The following is a 17,600-nucleotide window of genomic DNA, read 5'->3' on the forward strand; positions in this document are numbered from 1 at the left end:
GGGACCCCGTGTGGCCCGGTGATTGTCTGCCTTTGGCCCAGGTCGTGATCCCTGGGTCCTAGGAGTCCTACATTGGGTTCCCCATGGGGAACCTGCTTTTCCCTCCGCTTATGTCTTTGCCTCTCATGAATAAATAGCCTTTTTAAAAATATAAAAAAGAAAACCTGAGAGGTAATTTTGTCATCTAAGGTAATAGCTATGACAGGATTTGAACAGAGGTTCCAATACTGGAGAGCCCAAAAGGCAGGAATCCAACGGACTATTTAACAAATATGGCAGGTACTGTGTGCTCTCCTCAGAAATGACCTGAAAAGGACCTGTGTAAAGGCTGAGAATCTAGGGTAGGGACAAGGCCAACGGGGTCATTTTAAGTGCAAAGCAGGCCTCAGGCTTTCTGCTGGGGATAGATTAGGTAGTTTGAGCTTTGAGAAGCTTTTCTCCAGGAATAAATGTGGGAAAAGACCAGAAAGATGTTGGTGGTCTATACCCCATGGAACATGGAACTGTCGACAGGGAGACGACTCGTGGAAAAACTGAGACCAGCCTTTAGCAGGCACTCCAAGTCTCAATGGTACTACAGTATTGTTGTCCAGGCCTGGGTTATCATGACACCAAGTCCAAATCACCTTGAGACAAATAAAAGCCCAGGGCGTGACAAAGCTCACAACTGTCAGGTGCATCAGCTCTAGTTTTATGAACACAAAAGGTCCACCCCTCCAAGGCTCATGTCCTAGGTCTTGGGTGGGGCCCAGGAGATCTTCCTGGTCAGCCAAGAACAGAGGTTTTACCCCAGCTGGAATGTTTGCCTGCCCACCCAGTCCTCCATGGCATAGGAATGAAAGTCATGGAGGGCCCAGCCAGTGACATGTCTGATCTGCAGTCATAGGAGCCTGGGCTGGGGGTTCTTTATTCCCATTTATAGATGGATATGTGGCAGAGGGCTGGGACCATAGCACTTTATAGATGAGACAACCAGAGCCCAAAGGACACAGGACTCTTGAGGGCTATACAAAATCAAGTAACAGGGAGTTCCCAAGGGAGACACCCACAATGCAACCAGCTCCTCGTTGGACAGACCAGCCACACAGACACCAGTTACTGCTCCAGTCAATGAAAGGGAAACTTTATTGAGGCCCCAGGACCTATTGAGGCTCGGGCAGGAGGCCGCCCTGCGGGCAAAGGAAGAGCTGGTGGAGGGGCCTTATTTGACCTTCTTTTTGGGGCGCAGGTTGTTGGTGTGGCCGCACTTCTTCTTGCGGCAGTTGACAGCACGGGGGTGCAGGCGAGCATAACACCTTCACAAAGACGAGAGAGACAGGTGAGGGCAAACCCCAACCCCAAGCCCTCCCACCAGGGCCAGCCACCCACCCCTATCTGAGAGTACACACTTGCGGCAGATCATCTTGTCGCAGTTGTATTTCTGGGCCAGCTGGCGGAGTGAAGGCTCAATGATGCCACCTCGCAGGCGAAGCACCAAGTGCAAGGTGGACTCTATAGGAGGGTCAAAGAGAGACAGTGACTGAACCTGGCCCCAGCGCCTCAGGCTCAGAGCAGGATTCTCCAGACCAGAGCTTCTCAAACGTGATGGGGTATTCTACACAAAGATGGACACAACAGCCCAGACCACATCACAGAACCTCCATCTCACTTCCTACTAGCCCTTGGGAAGTCTGAAGCTAATATATGCCAAACATAGTGTGCACAGGGGTTTCCTGACAAGGCAATTTCTAAGGTATGCAAAGTTGATCTATTACTTTGCTGAGCAAAATAAATTTAGTTGCTGCAAAAAGTGACATCAAGGAGTGTCTGACTGGCTTAGTCAGTAGAGCATGTGATTATTGCTAACAATAAAATCTTCTTTAAAAAAGATTTGAGGGCAGCCCCAGTGGTGCAGCAGTTTAGCGCCGCCTTTAGCCCAGGGCATGATCCTGGAGACCCGGGATCGAGTTCCACATCAGGTTCCCTGCATGGAGCCTGCTTCTCCCTCTGCCTGTGTCTCTGCCTCTGTCTCTCATGCATAAAAAAAAAAAAAAAAAAACCTGAGCCAGCCAGATGTCCTGTTTTATCACACTTTTGAACAACAAAAAAAGGTCAACAAGAGATGAGAAACCACTGCCACTTGGAAACCTAGAGACCATAGGATGTTTCCCCCCAACAAAAACTTTACACAAGCAAAATTCATTGGCCCCATCTGACCCTCACCTTAAGACAGCCCACCCCACCCCTCATTTGCAGCGAGGCCATCAAAACTTCATCCTTGGTCCTAGGACTCATGGGGTCTTGTCCAACCACCCTACCCCCAGTACCTTTCTGGATATTGTAGTCTGACAGAGTTCGGCCATCTTCTAGCTGTTTGCCCGCAAAAATCAGACGCTGCTGGTCAGGCGGGATGCCTGGGAAGAAGAAAGCTCTGTTATGGAGGCTCTGGTGAGTATATTACTGGCAGCTTCCCCTCTCCCCGCAGGGGTGCTCTAGCATTACCTCCAATCTGTCAAAAGGGGAGCTAAGATAAAGAGAACAAGCTCCCTTGTTCCGGAGATCACACAGGGGAAGTACTTGCCAAGGCTGAGGTCTATACAAGTTCAGTACCCATCCTGCACATGACAGTGGCTCCTCTGAGCTGGAGAGGACAGAGCCTCTGGACTCAGCCTAACTCACCCTCCTTGTCTTGGATTTTGGCTTTGACATTTTCAATGGTGTCACTGGGCTCGACCTCAAGGGTGATAGTTTTGCCCGTCAGGGTCTTCACAAAGATCTGCATCTCTGCGTCTGCTGGAAGGTAGGAAGTAGAATGGAGGTGTGAGAAATGCAGGTGCAAGCAGTTTGAGCTCAGGGGCTGGCAAGCCTTGACCCTGCCAGCCCTGTGCCAGCATCAACCACAATTACAGGCGCACCCCAGTGCCCGTCTCCTTCCACCTCTCTAAGCCTGCAGCCCAAACCTGTCTTATAAACAAGATCATGCTTCCTTTATCTTACCCCTGGACCATTACGGCAAAGAGTGTTTCATGGGAAAAAGGACTGTGGTTATGCTCCTTGGATCCAGCAAATGAGACTGTCAATTTTGATGATGGAATGAAAAGTACATGGCTGGTGCACTATCTTGCCAGACAAAATTTTCAAGTGTGGTCTGGAGATCCCAGCCTCCCTCTCCTTCTGTAAGCCACATTTGCTCCACAAGCAGCCCTTCCTGCTACCTGAGTGGAAATCCCATTTCAGTAGCCACTCCTCCAACACACTTTCCTCCCTTGCAGTTCTCTCCAACTCCAAGCTCAGACACCCAACACCCTGGCTTCTCTCCCAATTTATACCCAAACTCGCCAAACCACGCTTCCTGCCTTTGCCCCAACCATTAAACGGTATCTGCCAACCACGTGCCTGGCACTTGTTTACACATAATTTCATCGTCCAAAAAAAAAAAAAAAAGTATAAGGTGAACACTACCACCCTCTCCTTATAGACGTATTAAAACATATCAGGTAGAAAATAACCTTGTGGTAGGAGAAAGAGAACTTAATAATTCTAAGAGAACTGACGCACTACATGGCCCGGAAAAAAAAACTATAGGCTTCATATCCCTCCTCCATTAAGGAGTTTGCCCAAGAAGACCATCCACGCCCTCAAAGCCTCGTGGGGTAGCTTGGGCTAGCAGAGCACACAGGCCCCGTCTCTCAAAGGCTCGTTCGCATACCGGGATTCAGTCCAGGCTGAGAACCACGGCCTCACGCGCCCAACTCAGCTGACCCGGCCGCCCTGCGGAACCTCGCCCGCGCGGACGGGTTCCAGGCCGACCCCTCCACTATTTCGACGCCCGCGACCCCCCACAGCCTCCCGCCCTATCCAGACCTGGAGCGAACTCGCAAGGCCGCCGCCACCAAACCGCTCGCCCACCTCGTTGAAGAGAAAAAGGGCGGCGGAACCGGAAACCGCCGATTTGCCGCTGAGAGCGCCTGCGCACTCAGCACGCTGCGCGCTTGCGTCACAATCCGCGCCGCGCCCACCCCGGCCCCGCCCTGCCGCCATATTGGGTGCTGGCGAACGAAGCCGCGGCGCCTGTGGGCAAGTGTCGCCATCCCGCTTCCGGGTGTAGGACCCGTCTTCCAAGTCACGTGAGGGGGCGGCTACATCTTTCTGGGTATTTCCACCCTATGTTTGTGGGTTGCCAAAAACTGATGGCACACAGCGGCCTCTTGGGGGATGCTTCCTGACTACAGTAGAGGAGACTATTTGTGCTAAAACCAAGGAATTAAGTAAAGGATCAGAGGGTCCAGGGCTCAGGGGTCAGGACACAGAAGGTAGGAGGAGGCGCAAGGGTGGGACGTGTGAGACACTTGGGAGCCACCTAACACTAGGAGTCAGTTATCTGAAAAGTTTCTGGCCGCCGGGAGAGGATGAATTTCAAGGTGGCACTAAGAGCAGTGAGGGCAGGTGGGGCTGGTGCATTCACTCAAGAAAATGGGGTGCGACCCAGGGTCTGTTTGGGGCCATGGAGGACTTTTGTTAGGACTGAGTCGAGTTACCTATAGATTTGACAGCGTAGCTCTTTATTTCCTTGAACGCTTACCAGCGCCCCCTATTGATGGGCAAAAGCACACACTCTTGGATCTAGGAAGATGCCTTTAATAACAATTAAATTTCTAAGTGCTTAAAAGATGAGGGAACTCTACACAGTGTCTACTGGGGAATGGGACTCAGCCTGGGTCCCTAAGGAGTCCATCCTGAGACAAATCTGGAGGAGGAGTTTTTCAAAGAGCTAAGGGAACACTTGTGAGCAGTGGGAACAACATGTGTGAGTACATACATAGGTGGTGATAGGAAGTTGGGTTATTATGGTTGCTACTGGAGACTCCCAACAGTAGCCACATCTGTTTCTAGCTCAATGGTACGTGGCCGTTCATACCCCTCCTGTCTCACATCCTGCACTTACTTGTCCCCCTTATGGCCGCCTGGGCCCAAGGATGGAAGGAAGCCACTGCTAAGTACACCCTTCCCTTTTTAATAACAGAGTCTTTTTATTGATAACTTCCCAACAGCATCTGTAAACATCGGGTACAAAAATATTCCGTTTAACTCTGTTTTCCAAGGTGGCTCAGCTTGCTCCATGGAGGCCCTGGGAAAGGCCTGCTGGGCCCTCGGGGTTCCACCTCTGGTCAGAGAAACACAGGCCTTATCAGGCTTATAGCTGAATGGCCAGCCTTCATCTTGAGCCTTCTACAACTGTCTCAGAAACCTCCTTGAGATACCGATTGGAGACAGTATTCAATACTTTTGTTGGAAGAAGGGAGAAGGAGACCAGAATTAGTAGGTGCAGGGATGGGCTGGGGTGAACTCAGACAAGACAGTGCTGGTCCACTTTGAGGAGGTGTCGACCAAGGCACTGGGGCAGGAGCTATCTGGCTCTGGTCTCTGGGAGCCTTTAAATGTTGGTTAGAGCAAACTTCAAGCCTGGCTCTGGAGAAGCTCCCTTATGCCCAGCCCAACAACTCCAGCCAAGCTGATCATCCCCTGGCTTGGCAGAAGGGTCTGCAGAAGACAGATGTTCTCAATGAGGAAGAAGTGGGAATGACAGACCCCTACGAATTCCACACCCTTGGGAGGGAGCCTTGTCCCCTGGGGAGCTCCAGGTGACAGAACAGGGTGGCAAAGCTGCTGATCTCCAGGCAGGGTTACCTGCTGCCACCTCAGACACCGAGGGAGTGCTGCCACTGCCCTGAGACCCCTTGGGATGCCAGGGAGTAGTATTACTCGCCCGGTGTCTCCTCATCGTCTGTCTGGCTGCGGCCATTGATGGCAGGGGAGCTGGAGCGGACATGGGAGAGGTCCTCGAAGCCAGGGCTGAGGGAGGGTGAGACGGTGTCAGGACTGGTGTCACATGAACCCGTGCTCTGTTCCGAGGTGGCAATGGTGGTTGTGGTGCTGGGCGGGATGAGGTCTTCATCCTCGTCCTCCAGGAGGGATGCCTCTGGGATATCTGGAGGATGGAGTTGGCTTAGTCACTATGGTGGGCACTGTAATGAGGGATTTACTGGGCCTATGACCCCTGACAGCTCCCCTGCCACCCAAAGGGGCATAATGTGGCCCATTTTACAGAGGAGGAAACTGAGGCCCTGGCAGGTGAGAGGTTTTCCTTCAAGGTGCGGCCAGGACCTGGCTTCTCTGGGGTCAAGTCAACATGGGCCTTTGGCCTGAGCCTGGCTCTGCCTTCTTGACTGTGTTACCAGGACCAGGCTGCCTCAGCATTCTGCTCTATAAACCAGGCCTGATAATAGAACTGCCTTTTTTTTTTTTTTTTAAAAAAAAAAAAAAAAGGAAGCTCTACACTCAATGTGGCACTCGAATTCACAACCCCAAGATCAAGTCGCATGCTCTACTGACTGAGCCAGCCAGGTGCCCGGACAGAATTGCCCTTGGTTGTTAACAGCCTTGGGGTGGGGAAATGTCGGCCCATTTGGCAGAGGGCGCAGAATGAGGCTCAGCATGGGGGGATGCTGCACTGCCTCTGAGAAGTCACTGATCTTTTGGGCTACTTTCCCTCTGTATGAAATGGGATAGTCTCAGCCCACTTCATGGGTGGTTACAGGTAAAAGCCTGCCTCATAGGGCTATGTTAATCCACTTGGGCAAGGACTGTCATCGTTCTTATCCATATTCCCCTGTGTAACCTCCCCCCAGGAAAGGGATCCTGGTCCCAGCATCTGCTCTACAGGTGGCCAAGACCAGAAAAGCACCCCCACCCCTGCCCCGTGCTCCAGGTCTCTCTGGATCTACTGCCCATTAGGGCCTGGACTCAGCGTCAGCCCCTGAGGTGACCTTCCAGAAGCCAGCCCTGGGGTGAGGGCACTGGCATCTGCGAGTACAGAGGCCAGGCGTGGGGCACAAGAGCCCTGGATGACACTTACGGCTGAAGGCCTCCGGGTGCTGCCTGGCCAGCTTCCCTTTCAGCGTCCTGCAGGGGAAGGGAAGGCATACAGGGCTGAACCTGCCAAGCAGACAGGCTGGGCCTGGTGTACACCAGGAACCCTAACTGCCAGCTCCAGGTGGTTGAGGGATGGGAACCCCCCTCCCCCGGTACCGCTTGTCACTGTTCCTGGGCTGGAGAGAGGCCCATGTGCTCAGCCCTGCAGACCTTTCACCCCTGGGCAGATGGCAGCCACCCAGCTGTCACAGAGCTTCTGAGTGTCCTTGATGCTGGGCCTAGCTGGGCCCTCTACCTGCCATGCCCTTCTTATGTCTGCCCTCCTCTGTCCAGATAACCTTCCAGGAGGCTTCCTCACTCCATCCTCAGCAGTCACTCCTCTGAGTGACTTGTTCCAGTTGGTCCCCCATCACTGGGATGAGAGTGTCTGTGTTAGGAGTGATTATCCATTCCAGACACCACGTACCTTGCACATATTAAAATGTTGTTCACAGAGAAATGCCTGCTTCATTTCTAACCAGCTGTTTGTCCTTTTCTCCCCGCAAAGTAATAAAGTCATGTTTAAAAAGAATGATAAAGGGATCTTTGGGGTGGAGTCTCATCCTTGACCGTGGCCAACCAGTCCCCACCAGAAGTACTACCATTGCTGGGTCCCTACCCACAGGGCAACTGGGCAGAAATAACTTTCTTCTTCCCGGGCGATACAGATATGCACAAAGGGTGCCAATACTTGGGGTTCCAGCTCACCCCCAACACCACGCCTGGGCAACCAGCCCAATGAGACGCCCCAGAAAATATGTGCTTTTCTAAATTTAATTGGCCCATCGCATGATTTCTGCTCTGCCAGTGGGTGTGGCTGCCCCCAGGGCCGAGGAAGTGACTCCATCAGTAGGGGAACTGTGGGTGCAGCTCTGGCTCACTCCAGGCCCAGGCATGTGGCCACAGTCATTAACAGTGGCACTGATGCAGGCTCTTGAGTGCTGCCTCGAGCATTTTGTGTTTCGTCACAGAAAACAGCTCAGAAGGGACCCACAAAAAACTGGCAATTTCTTACACCTCTTGAGAGAAGACCTGAATTGGGGGCTGGAGGGACCAGAGGCTTGCCTTCCCCTGGCTGCACTTGCCTGCCTTTTGCATTAGGCAAAAGATAAATGAAACTTAAATTCAGAAACTTCAAGATTTTTTATCCCAAAGTTCAGAACTTCTCAGATTCTAAGTGAGCGCTAAAGCCTCATAAAGCAAAGGAGCTAAATCTCCTTCATTGCTCTGTTATAGGGAGTGGATGGTCTTCATTGAACAGGGGAGGAACTTGAGGTTCAGAGGGGGAGCCAGAAGCTGGAGGGGCTGAGGACCCACCTGATCCTGCGGAAGATGCTGTCCAGGTCTCGCTTCATCTCCACCAGGGTCCTTGTGTGGTGCAGGAAGCGCTCGCTCATTTGCTGCAGGCGGGCACTTGACAGGTTGTTGAAATTCAGCAGCATCTCGTTGGTCTTCTCAAAGCGGTCCAGCCTGGCAGCAGTGAGAAAGCACCAGCCCTACACACAATGCTCTACAAACTTGCCATGCCCCACAAACTAATCATGCTAAGCCCTTTCCTGCTTCATGATCTTTACATGTATTATTCCCTTGCCCTACAAAACTCTACCTGCTGTTTGAGCCATCTAGCAAACTCCTGTTCAACCTTCAAAACCCTACCCAAAAGGCACCTAGGTGGCTCAGTTGGTTAAGCGGCTGCCTTTGGCTCAAGTCACGATCCCTGGGTCCTAGGATCGAGCCCCACATCAGGCTCCCTGCTTGATGAGCAACCTACTTCTCCCTCTCCACCACTTGTGCTCTCTTGTGTGCACTCTCTCAAATAAATAAATAAAATCTTTAAAAAACAAAAACTAAGGGGGATCCCTGGGTGGCTCAGTGGTTTAGTGCCTACCTTCAGCCCAGGGCATGATCCTGGAGTCCTGGGGTCGCGTCCCACATCAGGCTCCCTGCATGGAGCCTGCTTCTCCCTCTGCCTGTGTCTCTGCCTCTCTCTCTCTCTCTGTGTCTCTCATGAATAAATAAATAAAATCTTTAAAAAACAAACAAACAGATAAAAACAAACAAACAAAAACCCCTAAAATCCTACCCAGTACATACTTCTCACATAGCCTTTCCTCCCTCTCAAGCAGACTCTGACTCCTTGGACTTCCTAGACCCAAGTTATTCCTCTGGCCCAGCCCTGATACCATGGGGCCAGGAAGGTCTGTGTCTGGTTTTGTCTTCCCTGACTGTGGGAGTTCATCAGGCCAGGCCTAAATCTGACCCAGACAAACCCAGCACTCTTGTCACAGGATGAGAGAAGTGGAAGGGTATCAGGTCTGTATTGTGTCATAAGTGGAAGGAAGAGACTTTGTCTTAAATACACAAAAATAAAGCCACAGGAGTCTGTGTTTCCACCCTAAGATTGTGTAAGCCTTTCTTCCCCACAGAGCAGGCTGGAATTAGGGTGAGGCTGTGGTGGTCACATGCCAAGCCCCAAGGAGGGCAAAGGGTGTTGACGGCCCCTCCAAAAGACCATGAGTACTCTGCAGAGACAGCCTAGGCTCTGAGGGACCAGGTTCCTAATGGGAGATCAGTTCACTGGCTTCCTCAGATCCCCTCCTGCAGCTCCTTCCTATCCCCCACTCCCCACTCCAGGTCTTGGGATAGGAGCTGCTGCGGCCCCTGCCAAGCCATCCGCAGCTGCAAAACCATCCCAAAGCCCTGCTTCCTGTGCCAAGGCCTCGCCTCCAGGCCAGGAAGGAATTTACTTTGGAGCCAGCCGGCAAATTTGCTCATTTCCTTCATTTTATCACCAGTGTGGGCCCAGGGTAGGGGTGGGCAGGGCAAGAATGCTGGCCAGCAAGTGGATTCCTTCCCACGCCCGGGGCCCACAGCTCTTGGCCACCACTCACATGTTCTTCTGAGCCAGGATGATAGCATTGACGTCATCTGTGTTCACCATGCTCAGGATGCGGCTGCAGAAGACCCTCGAGGCCGAGTCCGGGGGGTCCATCTCTTCTTCCTCCTCCGCTGCCTGAAACAAGCAGGAAGAGTCTTCAGTCTATACCAGCCACTGGGGTAGGTGGGATGGAAGGAGGGTCTCAGAACCCCGGGCCCCATGACCATAAGTTGGTCACACCACCTGAGCCACAGCTTTGTCATCCTAAGAATTCAGGGGTGTTGGGAGGACATATCTGCAAATTGCACCCAAGTACATCAGAATTCCATCACCCACCCACCTCTGCGGCCCCAACTCTCCATAGGCCCAAGGCCATGGCCACTTCTACCTGCACAGATCTGTCAGTCTCTTCCCACATCCCCTTGCTTTGCTCATCCCACCATAGGGCTTTGCACCTGCTGTCCCTACAAGTATGATTGCCCCCTCGAATCATCACCACCTCCAGTATCTTCTCTCCCAAGAGGTCTTTGATAACTAGTCCCTACTCTGGTTACTTTTAGCACATCGCTTTATTGCTTCATTGGCTCATCTTTTCCTAAAATTCTCTATGTTATCAATTGACCTTTTTTTTTTAAGATGTATTTATCTTGGAGAGCATATGTGTACACACACAAAAGGAAGGAAGGGGGAGTGGGAGAGGGAGAGAATCCCACAACCCCATGACCCTGAGATCATGACCTGAACTGAAACCAAGAGTAGAACCTTAACCAACTGAGCCACCTAGGTGCCCCATCAGTTGACCTTTTCACCAGTTTGCTCCCAAAACATTGTCAGCTCCAAGAGGTATGTCTCTCTTCCAGAGCCCAGCCCAGAACCTGGCTCACAGCAAGGATCACCAGAACTTAGCTTAGCAGCTTTCAAACTCACCTCTAGTTAGGACAATAGACTTTTGTTTTGCTTTTAAAGATTTTATCTATTTATTTGAGAGAAAGGAAGAAAAGGCATATGAGCAGAGGGAAGGAGGGAGGGACAGGAGAGGGAGGAGCAGATTCCCCACTGAGCAGGGTGGCTGATGTGAGGTGCAATCCCAGGACCTGGAGATCATAACCTGAGCCAAAGGCAGCAGCTTAATGGATTCAGTCCATTCAGGCACTCCGACGACGGTAGACTTTTATTAACAATTAAAGCCAAGAATTTCAGTCTGTGGGCCCCAGCAACCTAGATGGCTCTGTGTTTAGGCAGATGAGCATGATGGCGGGTAGGGGCCTCCTGGACCATGCCAGGGCAGGAGGGGCCACAGGTTCAGCATTCACCCTTGAGGGTAGGTGGCAGTGTCCTGCAAAACCTGGAGTCCTGGGCAGCCCCAGTGGCCCAGCGGTTTAGCGCCACCTTCAGCCTGGGGTGTGATCCTGGAGACCTGGGATCCAGTCCCACATCAGGCTCCCTGCATGGCGCCGGCTTCTCCCTCTGCCTGTGTCTCTGCCTCTCTCTTTCTCTGTGTCTCTCATGAATAAATAAATAAAATCTTAAAAAAAAAAAACAAAAAACAAAACCTGGAGTCCTGACATAGCTTGGCTCTGGGGTCTACATATTTACCTGCCAACAGAAAGGCCCAGTTGCAATTTGTTGAGATTCACATACAGGACCAGGAAGGGCTTTCAGAGCCCACTTAACTCTACCTTCCTCTTTATTGATCACTTACTGCATGCTATCAAACCACTAAGCTTCATACACTGAGAACTGTTATCCTTAATCACATATCAAGAAACTGAGACTCAGACACTGAGGAACTGGGTCATTGTCACATAGCCAGTAAACCCAAGTCACAACTCAAAAGCCCACAGTCTGCAGGATCCACAAAAGTGTGACTCTGAACAGATCTTCAATGCTCACCTATGCCAGGACAGCTGCTTCTTACAGCAACTAACTTCTGCCACACTTCTGAATTTTTCCAGGAAAAAAACAAACAAACCAGAAGTGTGTGTGTGCATGCGTGCGTGTGAAATTGCCTCATTTACAAATGTTAATACTTTTCTCCCTGCAAGCATCAAGGAGGCCAAGAGTTATTTGCAGCCCCTACTGTCTTCTGGAAATAAACTGCCACACCTGGTGAAGTTCCCCTCACCCAATAATCACTATGTTTATTGAATTCCTACTACATGCCAAGTACTACCACCCACAGTATCCACATTTCCAAAGAAGTATGATCATATATAAAGAGGACACTTGGGCTCGAAGGGCAGAGCCCTGTGGCAGGAAGCCCCACAGCTAGTGCTTGGCAGGTGCAAGATTTGGACCCGTGGAAAATGGTTCTGCTCCAAAGTAGGGCTCTTTCCTGTCTCTGGGTCCCAGATGGGGCTGAGGGATTCAAGGCACACTCTCCATCCAGCTGCCTTTCTCAGGAAGACTTCGCTAACAGCTAGTCTGGCCCACATACAGGGTGGAAATTACCCAGCAAGAGCTCTGATCCCTGCTCCAAATGTATTTATGAGGAAAACATGCAGAGAGGGAGGCTGTGTGACCTTGGGAAAGTCACCTCACCTCCCTGAATCAGTTTTCTCATCCAGAAAAGGAGAGTAACAAAGAATCAGAACCTTACAGCGCTGTCTGTGGGTACTGAAACTAATAGTGATAAGGAGCTGGGCTCAGAGCGGGCTGCTTCTCCAAGCAGAGTATGAAGTCCTAGGGCGGGGCCGGGGAACCAGCATTTTAGCTAGGGGCTCCCTGGTACTTCCAAGAACAGGAACAAACACTTGGACAGCACTTCATTTAATCCCCAATCTCCCCTATAAAGCAAACACTATCATCTCCAAGGGCACTAAGGCTCACACGGGTGGGTTCAGTTACCCAAGGTCACACGGCAAGGCGGAGGCGCCATAATTCCATCCGCTTATTTAACAAAATTTAACTTGGCGACCCAACCTTAGCAAAACCCGCGAGTGAGGTGGGACTCGCATAACCCCTCACGCCCCGCCCCTGCAAAGCGGGGAAACTGAGGCCCAAAGAGGGCAACGCCCGGTTCCGGGTAACACTGCACAGCCTGAACATAGGCAGCCCCAGCTCCCGCGCCCCGGATCCGGAACCGGCCCGTGGCGCCGCCGGCGCATACATTGCGCGGACGGGGAAACTGAGGCCTGTACGCAGGAGGGGAGCCCAGATGTGGCCAGCGGCGCGCCCCACCCCGCGACAGCCCGGGGGCCGCGCCCGACCCGGCCCGGCTCCCCAGCGGTCCCGGCGTCCCCAGCCCCACCCCGAACTCGGCCCCGGCGTCGGTGACAGCAGCACCTGCACATCTGGCGGCCTTGCTCGCGCTTCCGGGATGGCGCCCGCGCCGCCGCGACGTCACCACGCACCATGCGTGCGATCAGGCGTGTAGGCGACGTGCTTGGGGCCGATATGCGTGCTAGGAGGCGCGGCAGGAAGGGGTGGGGCTTAGGGGCTGCTACTGTTCGCAAGTGCGTCACCACGAATAGCCAATCAAGCAGTCTCTCTCGCGCCTGCGTAGTTTCCAACGCCCGAGATGCCCGGAAGGGGGCGGGCATCCTATTTAGTAGAAGGTAAGACTGAGGTCTGACGGTGGCAGGGACTTCTTCAAGGTCACGCGGTGCTCAAGTGGCCTGTGGTTGAGCCAGACCCAGGCAGCCTGCTTTCTAGGTTGGGAATCAGATTCATCTAGTTCAAAAATCCCTTCTCCGCTTTTGGTGACCTTTCTCTGGTCCAGGATCCCATCCAAGATCTCATGTTGCGTTTAGTCGTGTCTCCAAAATCTCCACTCTGTGGCAGTTCCTCAGTCTTTCCTAGTCTTCTATGACCTTAATACTTTTTTTTTTTTGAGATTTTATTCATTTATTCATGAGAGACACAGAGAGAGGCAGAGACACAGGCAGAAGGCAGGCCCCACGCAAGGAGCCCCATGCAAGGAGCCCCATGCAGGGACTCGATCCTGGGACTCCAGGATCACGCCCTGGGCCGAAGGCAGGCGCCAAACCGCTGAGCCACCGAGGGATCCCCTGACCTTAGTACTTTTGAAGAGTGCTAGTTTTGTAGACTACTCATCAATATGGGTTTGTCCCATGTTTCCTCATGTTTCCCCTAACCCTAACCCTAACCCCTAACCCTAACCCTAACACTTTGGGCAGGAATCCCACAGAAATGATGTTGTGTCTTTTTCAATACATCATATCTGGAGTCATAGGATATTGATGTGTCTCATTATTGGTGATGTTGACTTTGGTTACTTGCTTAAAGCAATGTCTGCCAGTTTCTCAACTGTTAAGTTACCCTTTCCTCCCTTTCAATAAGTATCTTATGAGATACCTCAAGAGACCATGCAAACACCCTAACTTTTTTTTAATACATTTTCACCCACTAGTTTTAGCATCCATCCATGGTTCTTGCTGGCAACAATTACTATGGTGATTTTCTATTTATTAATTAATCATTAATTGGAATTCTATTATAAACAACAGCTGTCCATTCTTTTCTAGTTATACATTTTTTTTTTAAAGATTTTATTTATTTATTTATTCATGAAAGACTGAGAGACAGAGAGAGCCAGAAACAAAGGCAGAGGGAGAAGCAGGCTCCATGCACCGGGAGCCCAACGTGGGATTCGATCCCGGGTCTCCAGGATCGCGCCCTGGGCCAAAGGCAGGCGCCAAACCTCTGCGCCACCCAGGGATCCCTCTAGTTATACATTTATTCAAGTATGTCACTATGAACTCATAAGCATTTTATTTTGTCGGTTTCAATAATTTCTTATTTTCCTCTTTTTATTTTTTTATTTTAGGTAGGCTCCATGCTCAAGGTGGGACTTGAACCCAGGATGAGATCAAAAGTCACATGCTCTAAGGACTGAGCCAGCCAGCAGCTCCTACAATTAATTAGTTACTTTGCTGCCCCTTTAGGTTAGCTTCTATGTTCTTTCAATATGTCTCCATTTGGGGGGGCACTTGGGTGGCTCAGTCAGTTAAGCATCCAACTCTTTATTTTGGCTCTGGTCCTGATGTCAGGGTTGTGGGATCAGGCTCCTCTCTCAGTGGGGAGGCTACTTGAGATTCTCTCTCCTTTTTCTCACTGCCCCCTCCTCCCTTAAATAATTTTTTTAAATTTAATAATATGTCTCCATCTTTCTCTGAGTACTTCCTTACTTTTAGCACTGCAAGATGTTCCATGCTTGGTTTGGAATATCACTGGAATCAGCCATCTCTCCAAAGATCCTGGTTCCTTTTCTTGGAGAATGGTATTGAGAAACCAAGGTCTAGGGATCCCTGGGTGGCGCAGCGATTTGGCGCCTGCCTTTGGCCCAGGGCGCCATCCTGGAGACCCAGGATCGAATCCCACGTCGGGCTCCCGGTGCATGGGGCCGGCTTCTCCCTCTGCCTGTGTCTCTGCCTCTCTCTCTCTCTCTGTGTGACTATAATAAATAAAAATTTAAAAAAAAAAAAAAAAAAAAGAGAAACCAAGGTCTGGGTGCTGGGTGTGCTCACTGCCACTGGGGTGTCTGCTCAGAGACCCTCTCAGCAGCAAGAGTTAGAAAATATACATATGTATACTAACCAATGCATAAACATTTATATTTCTATATGTTCTTTTTTATGTATACTGAAAACCATGAGTTCATACTGATTCAAAGATGCACTTTAAGTGAGATAATTCAAGTTAAATGCATAAACTAAACAGGGCAAATAGTACTTGCTCAATAAATGTTAGCAATTAATTATCACTAGTTGTTGAGGTCTTGTGTATATGATATTTATGTATCTAATTTTTCTATGTCTCAGTTGCATTTGCCTCTTAAGGTTGTTGAGAGCTTGAGAGATCTCTCAAAAGCCCTTGGGTACATGGAAGACTCTTTAAGACCCCTGAAATTAAACATATTTGAGTTCTAATTCTAGCTCTGTCACATCCTAGCTGAGTAGACTTGGGCAAATGGCTTAACCTCATGAAAGCATACAGATTAATTCCTTATAATAAGGCTTGGCCCACTATAAGCCCTTAGTAAACTGAGGATGAAGTATTATTACTCCCATATTCTGCTGCCGTCATTCATTGAAAAGTTAATGAGGACCAGATTATATATTTAGTTCAACAGTATTAAAAATTGTTCAGTAAGCCCTCTAGGCACTTCCCCTGGGGGTGGCCCATATTCTGGGGATCCAGAGAGTACTCAGTCCCTGCCTAGCCTTGAGGATCAAAGGACACAGTCTGACGCAGACAATCCCAGTACCAAAGAAAACAATGCAGGGCTATAAAGAGGAGAGACTCAAGCCTGGAGGAACCTGAAGAGTGGGGTATGAGGACTCATTTGGGGGCAAGGAAGTAGGTACATCTGGATGGGGTTTTGAGGTAGCATTAGGAGTTTTCTAGGTTCTGACATTCAGGACTGAGAGAATCACAGGAGCAAAGGTAGGATGATGCAAAAGCACGTAGTGTGCCTTTGACTTCTGTAAGAATTGTGGAACTCTGTGAGTCGGGCAGCAGCCAATGCTGAGGGAAGAGCCTGGGTGGGGCATGCTGGGAACCATGGTTCTGTGTGAGGGCTGCAGTAGAAGAGGCCCAGATTGGAAAAAACAAGCTTTTCCATTGGTCCCTCAGGCTCTGTTGGAAGCCAGGAAACATTTATCAGGGTCCTGGAAGGGGTGGGGGCTACAAGTCAAGGTTAAAGGGACTTGGCTGGCCCCAAATGTTTCATGCACAGTGGAGTAGAGACAAGAAAATGTCTTTTTTCTTTGTGTGTTCAAGGGAGAGGGTGAAAAGTGATGGGAACACTCGGACCAGTGATAGAGACATTCTTGGGGGGAGGCCTAAGTCTGGGAATTGGAAGCCTCTCTCTACCATTTTTTTAGTTTTATTTCCTATTTCGTGCTTATCACAGTTGCAATTAGATACTTACCTGAATCATTATGCAATATTCAGCTCCCCGGGTGGAATAGAAGCTCAATAGGGGAAGAGACCTGGCCTATATTTGTTTTCATCACTGTGACCTTGAACAAGACAATTACTTTCTTTGTGCCTCAGTTTCCTCATCTGTAAGATCACAATTGTCTTACCGAAAAAACATGCATCCAATCCTAAAGAAAGCAAGAACAGGGAGAGAAAAGGAGCACAGAGCAGGTGATTCAGAGAAAACACACACAAGAGCTCAAATTTAAGTCTTCATATGTCAATAATCATATTAAATGTAAATAGGCCATATGCTCCAGGTAAAAGACAAAAATGGGTAGACTAGATCACAAAGGAAAACCCAATTCTGTGCTGCTTACAAGAGACACACATACAACGTAAGGGTACAGAAAGCTGGAAGGTAAAGGTTGCAAAAGGATAGAGCATTTTTGAAATGAGCCAAAAGAAAAAAAAAAAAAAAGACTGAGCCAAAAGAGGACAGATGTACCACCTTAATATCAGACAAAGTCCACTCTAAGGCAAAAAGCATTGAAATAAAGAGAAGCATATCATAACAATAAAAAGTCCAGTTTACCAGGAAACTATGACAATTGCAATACTACTAGGCAGTCAATGAGATGGCCTCCAAATATCAACCTTTGTCTCATAAGGCTGATGGGAGGATGAAATATACATGAAGTGTTTGCCTTCCCTTGTGAAGTCTGAATGTCAGTTATGACTATTATTGTTGCAATAGTTGCTGTTATTAGTTTATACTTAACTTAGTTGTTTATTAGTATCATTGTTTATTGCAGTTCTTCCAGCCTTTATAACAGAGGTGGGGCTGGATGGGTAAGAGACTCCACTATGTAGATAAAAACACTGA

At 49.9% G+C, this 17,600-nt stretch overlaps 2 protein-coding genes across 3 annotated transcripts; both read right to left on the bottom strand.

Moving 5' to 3' along the window:
* Positions 1-1,095: 1,095 nt before the first annotated feature.
* UBA52 (ubiquitin A-52 residue ribosomal protein fusion product 1) lies at positions 1,096-4,002 on the bottom strand. Of its 2 annotated transcripts, none has more exons than XM_077859349.1 (5): positions 3,844-4,002; positions 2,659-2,772; positions 2,307-2,393; positions 1,389-1,491; positions 1,096-1,295 (listed from the first exon to the last, which is right to left on the bottom strand). In XM_077859349.1, exons 2-5 carry the CDS (start codon positions 2,759-2,761, stop codon positions 1,202-1,204), a joined length of 387 nt encoding a protein of 128 aa, XP_077715475.1. In that variant the 5' UTR covers positions 2,762-2,772; positions 3,844-4,002; the 3' UTR covers positions 1,096-1,201. The 2 variants fall into 2 exon arrangements, with proteins under 2 accessions (XP_077715475.1, XP_077715476.1); XM_077859350.1 differs by having other exon boundaries at positions 2,659-2,769; positions 3,844-4,000.
* A 982-nt stretch (positions 4,003-4,984) lies between these two features.
* KXD1 (KxDL motif containing 1) lies at positions 4,985-13,272 on the bottom strand. Its single transcript, XM_077859348.1, has 5 exons — positions 13,115-13,272; positions 9,843-9,964; positions 8,269-8,421; positions 6,896-6,942; positions 4,985-5,968 (listed from the first exon to the last, which is right to left on the bottom strand). The coding sequence occupies exons 2-5, from the start codon at positions 9,941-9,943 to the stop codon at positions 5,739-5,741; spliced, it is 531 nt and encodes a 176-aa protein (XP_077715474.1). The 5' UTR covers positions 9,944-9,964; positions 13,115-13,272; the 3' UTR covers positions 4,985-5,738.
* Between the last annotated feature and the right edge of the window lie 4,328 nt (positions 13,273-17,600).

This window comes from Canis aureus, chromosome 19 (genome assembly GCF_053574225.1).
Source record: "Canis aureus isolate CA01 chromosome 19, VMU_Caureus_v.1.0, whole genome shotgun sequence".
Lineage (NCBI taxonomy): Eukaryota > Metazoa > Chordata > Mammalia > Carnivora > Canidae > Canis > Canis aureus.

Bases quoted from the DNA above. Each gene is read 5' to 3' on its own strand.
- UBA52 (XM_077859349.1), bottom strand. From the start codon at position 2,761: ATGCAGATCTTTGTGAAGACCCTGACGGGCAAAACTATCACCCTTGAG. The intron at 1,492-2,306 runs GTACTGGGGGTA...ACCCTCCTATAG, and splicing joins AGACTACAATATCCAGAAAG to AGTCCACCTTGCACTTGGTG. The intron at 1,296-1,388 runs GTGTGTACTCTC...GTCTTTGTGAAG, and splicing joins GACAAGATGATCTGCCGCAA to GTGTTATGCTCGCCTGCACC.
- KXD1 (XM_077859348.1), bottom strand. From the start codon at position 9,943: ATGGACCCCCCGGACTCGGCCTCGAGGGTCTTCTGCAGCCGCATCCTG. The intron at 8,422-9,842 runs GTGAGTGGTGGC...CACTGCTGCCAG, and splicing joins ATCCTGGCTCAGAAGAACAT to GCTGGACCGCTTTGAGAAGA. The intron at 5,969-6,895 runs GTAAGTGTCATC...TCCATCCTCCAG, and splicing joins GCACCCGGAGGCCTTCAGCC to ATATCCCAGAGGCATCCCTC.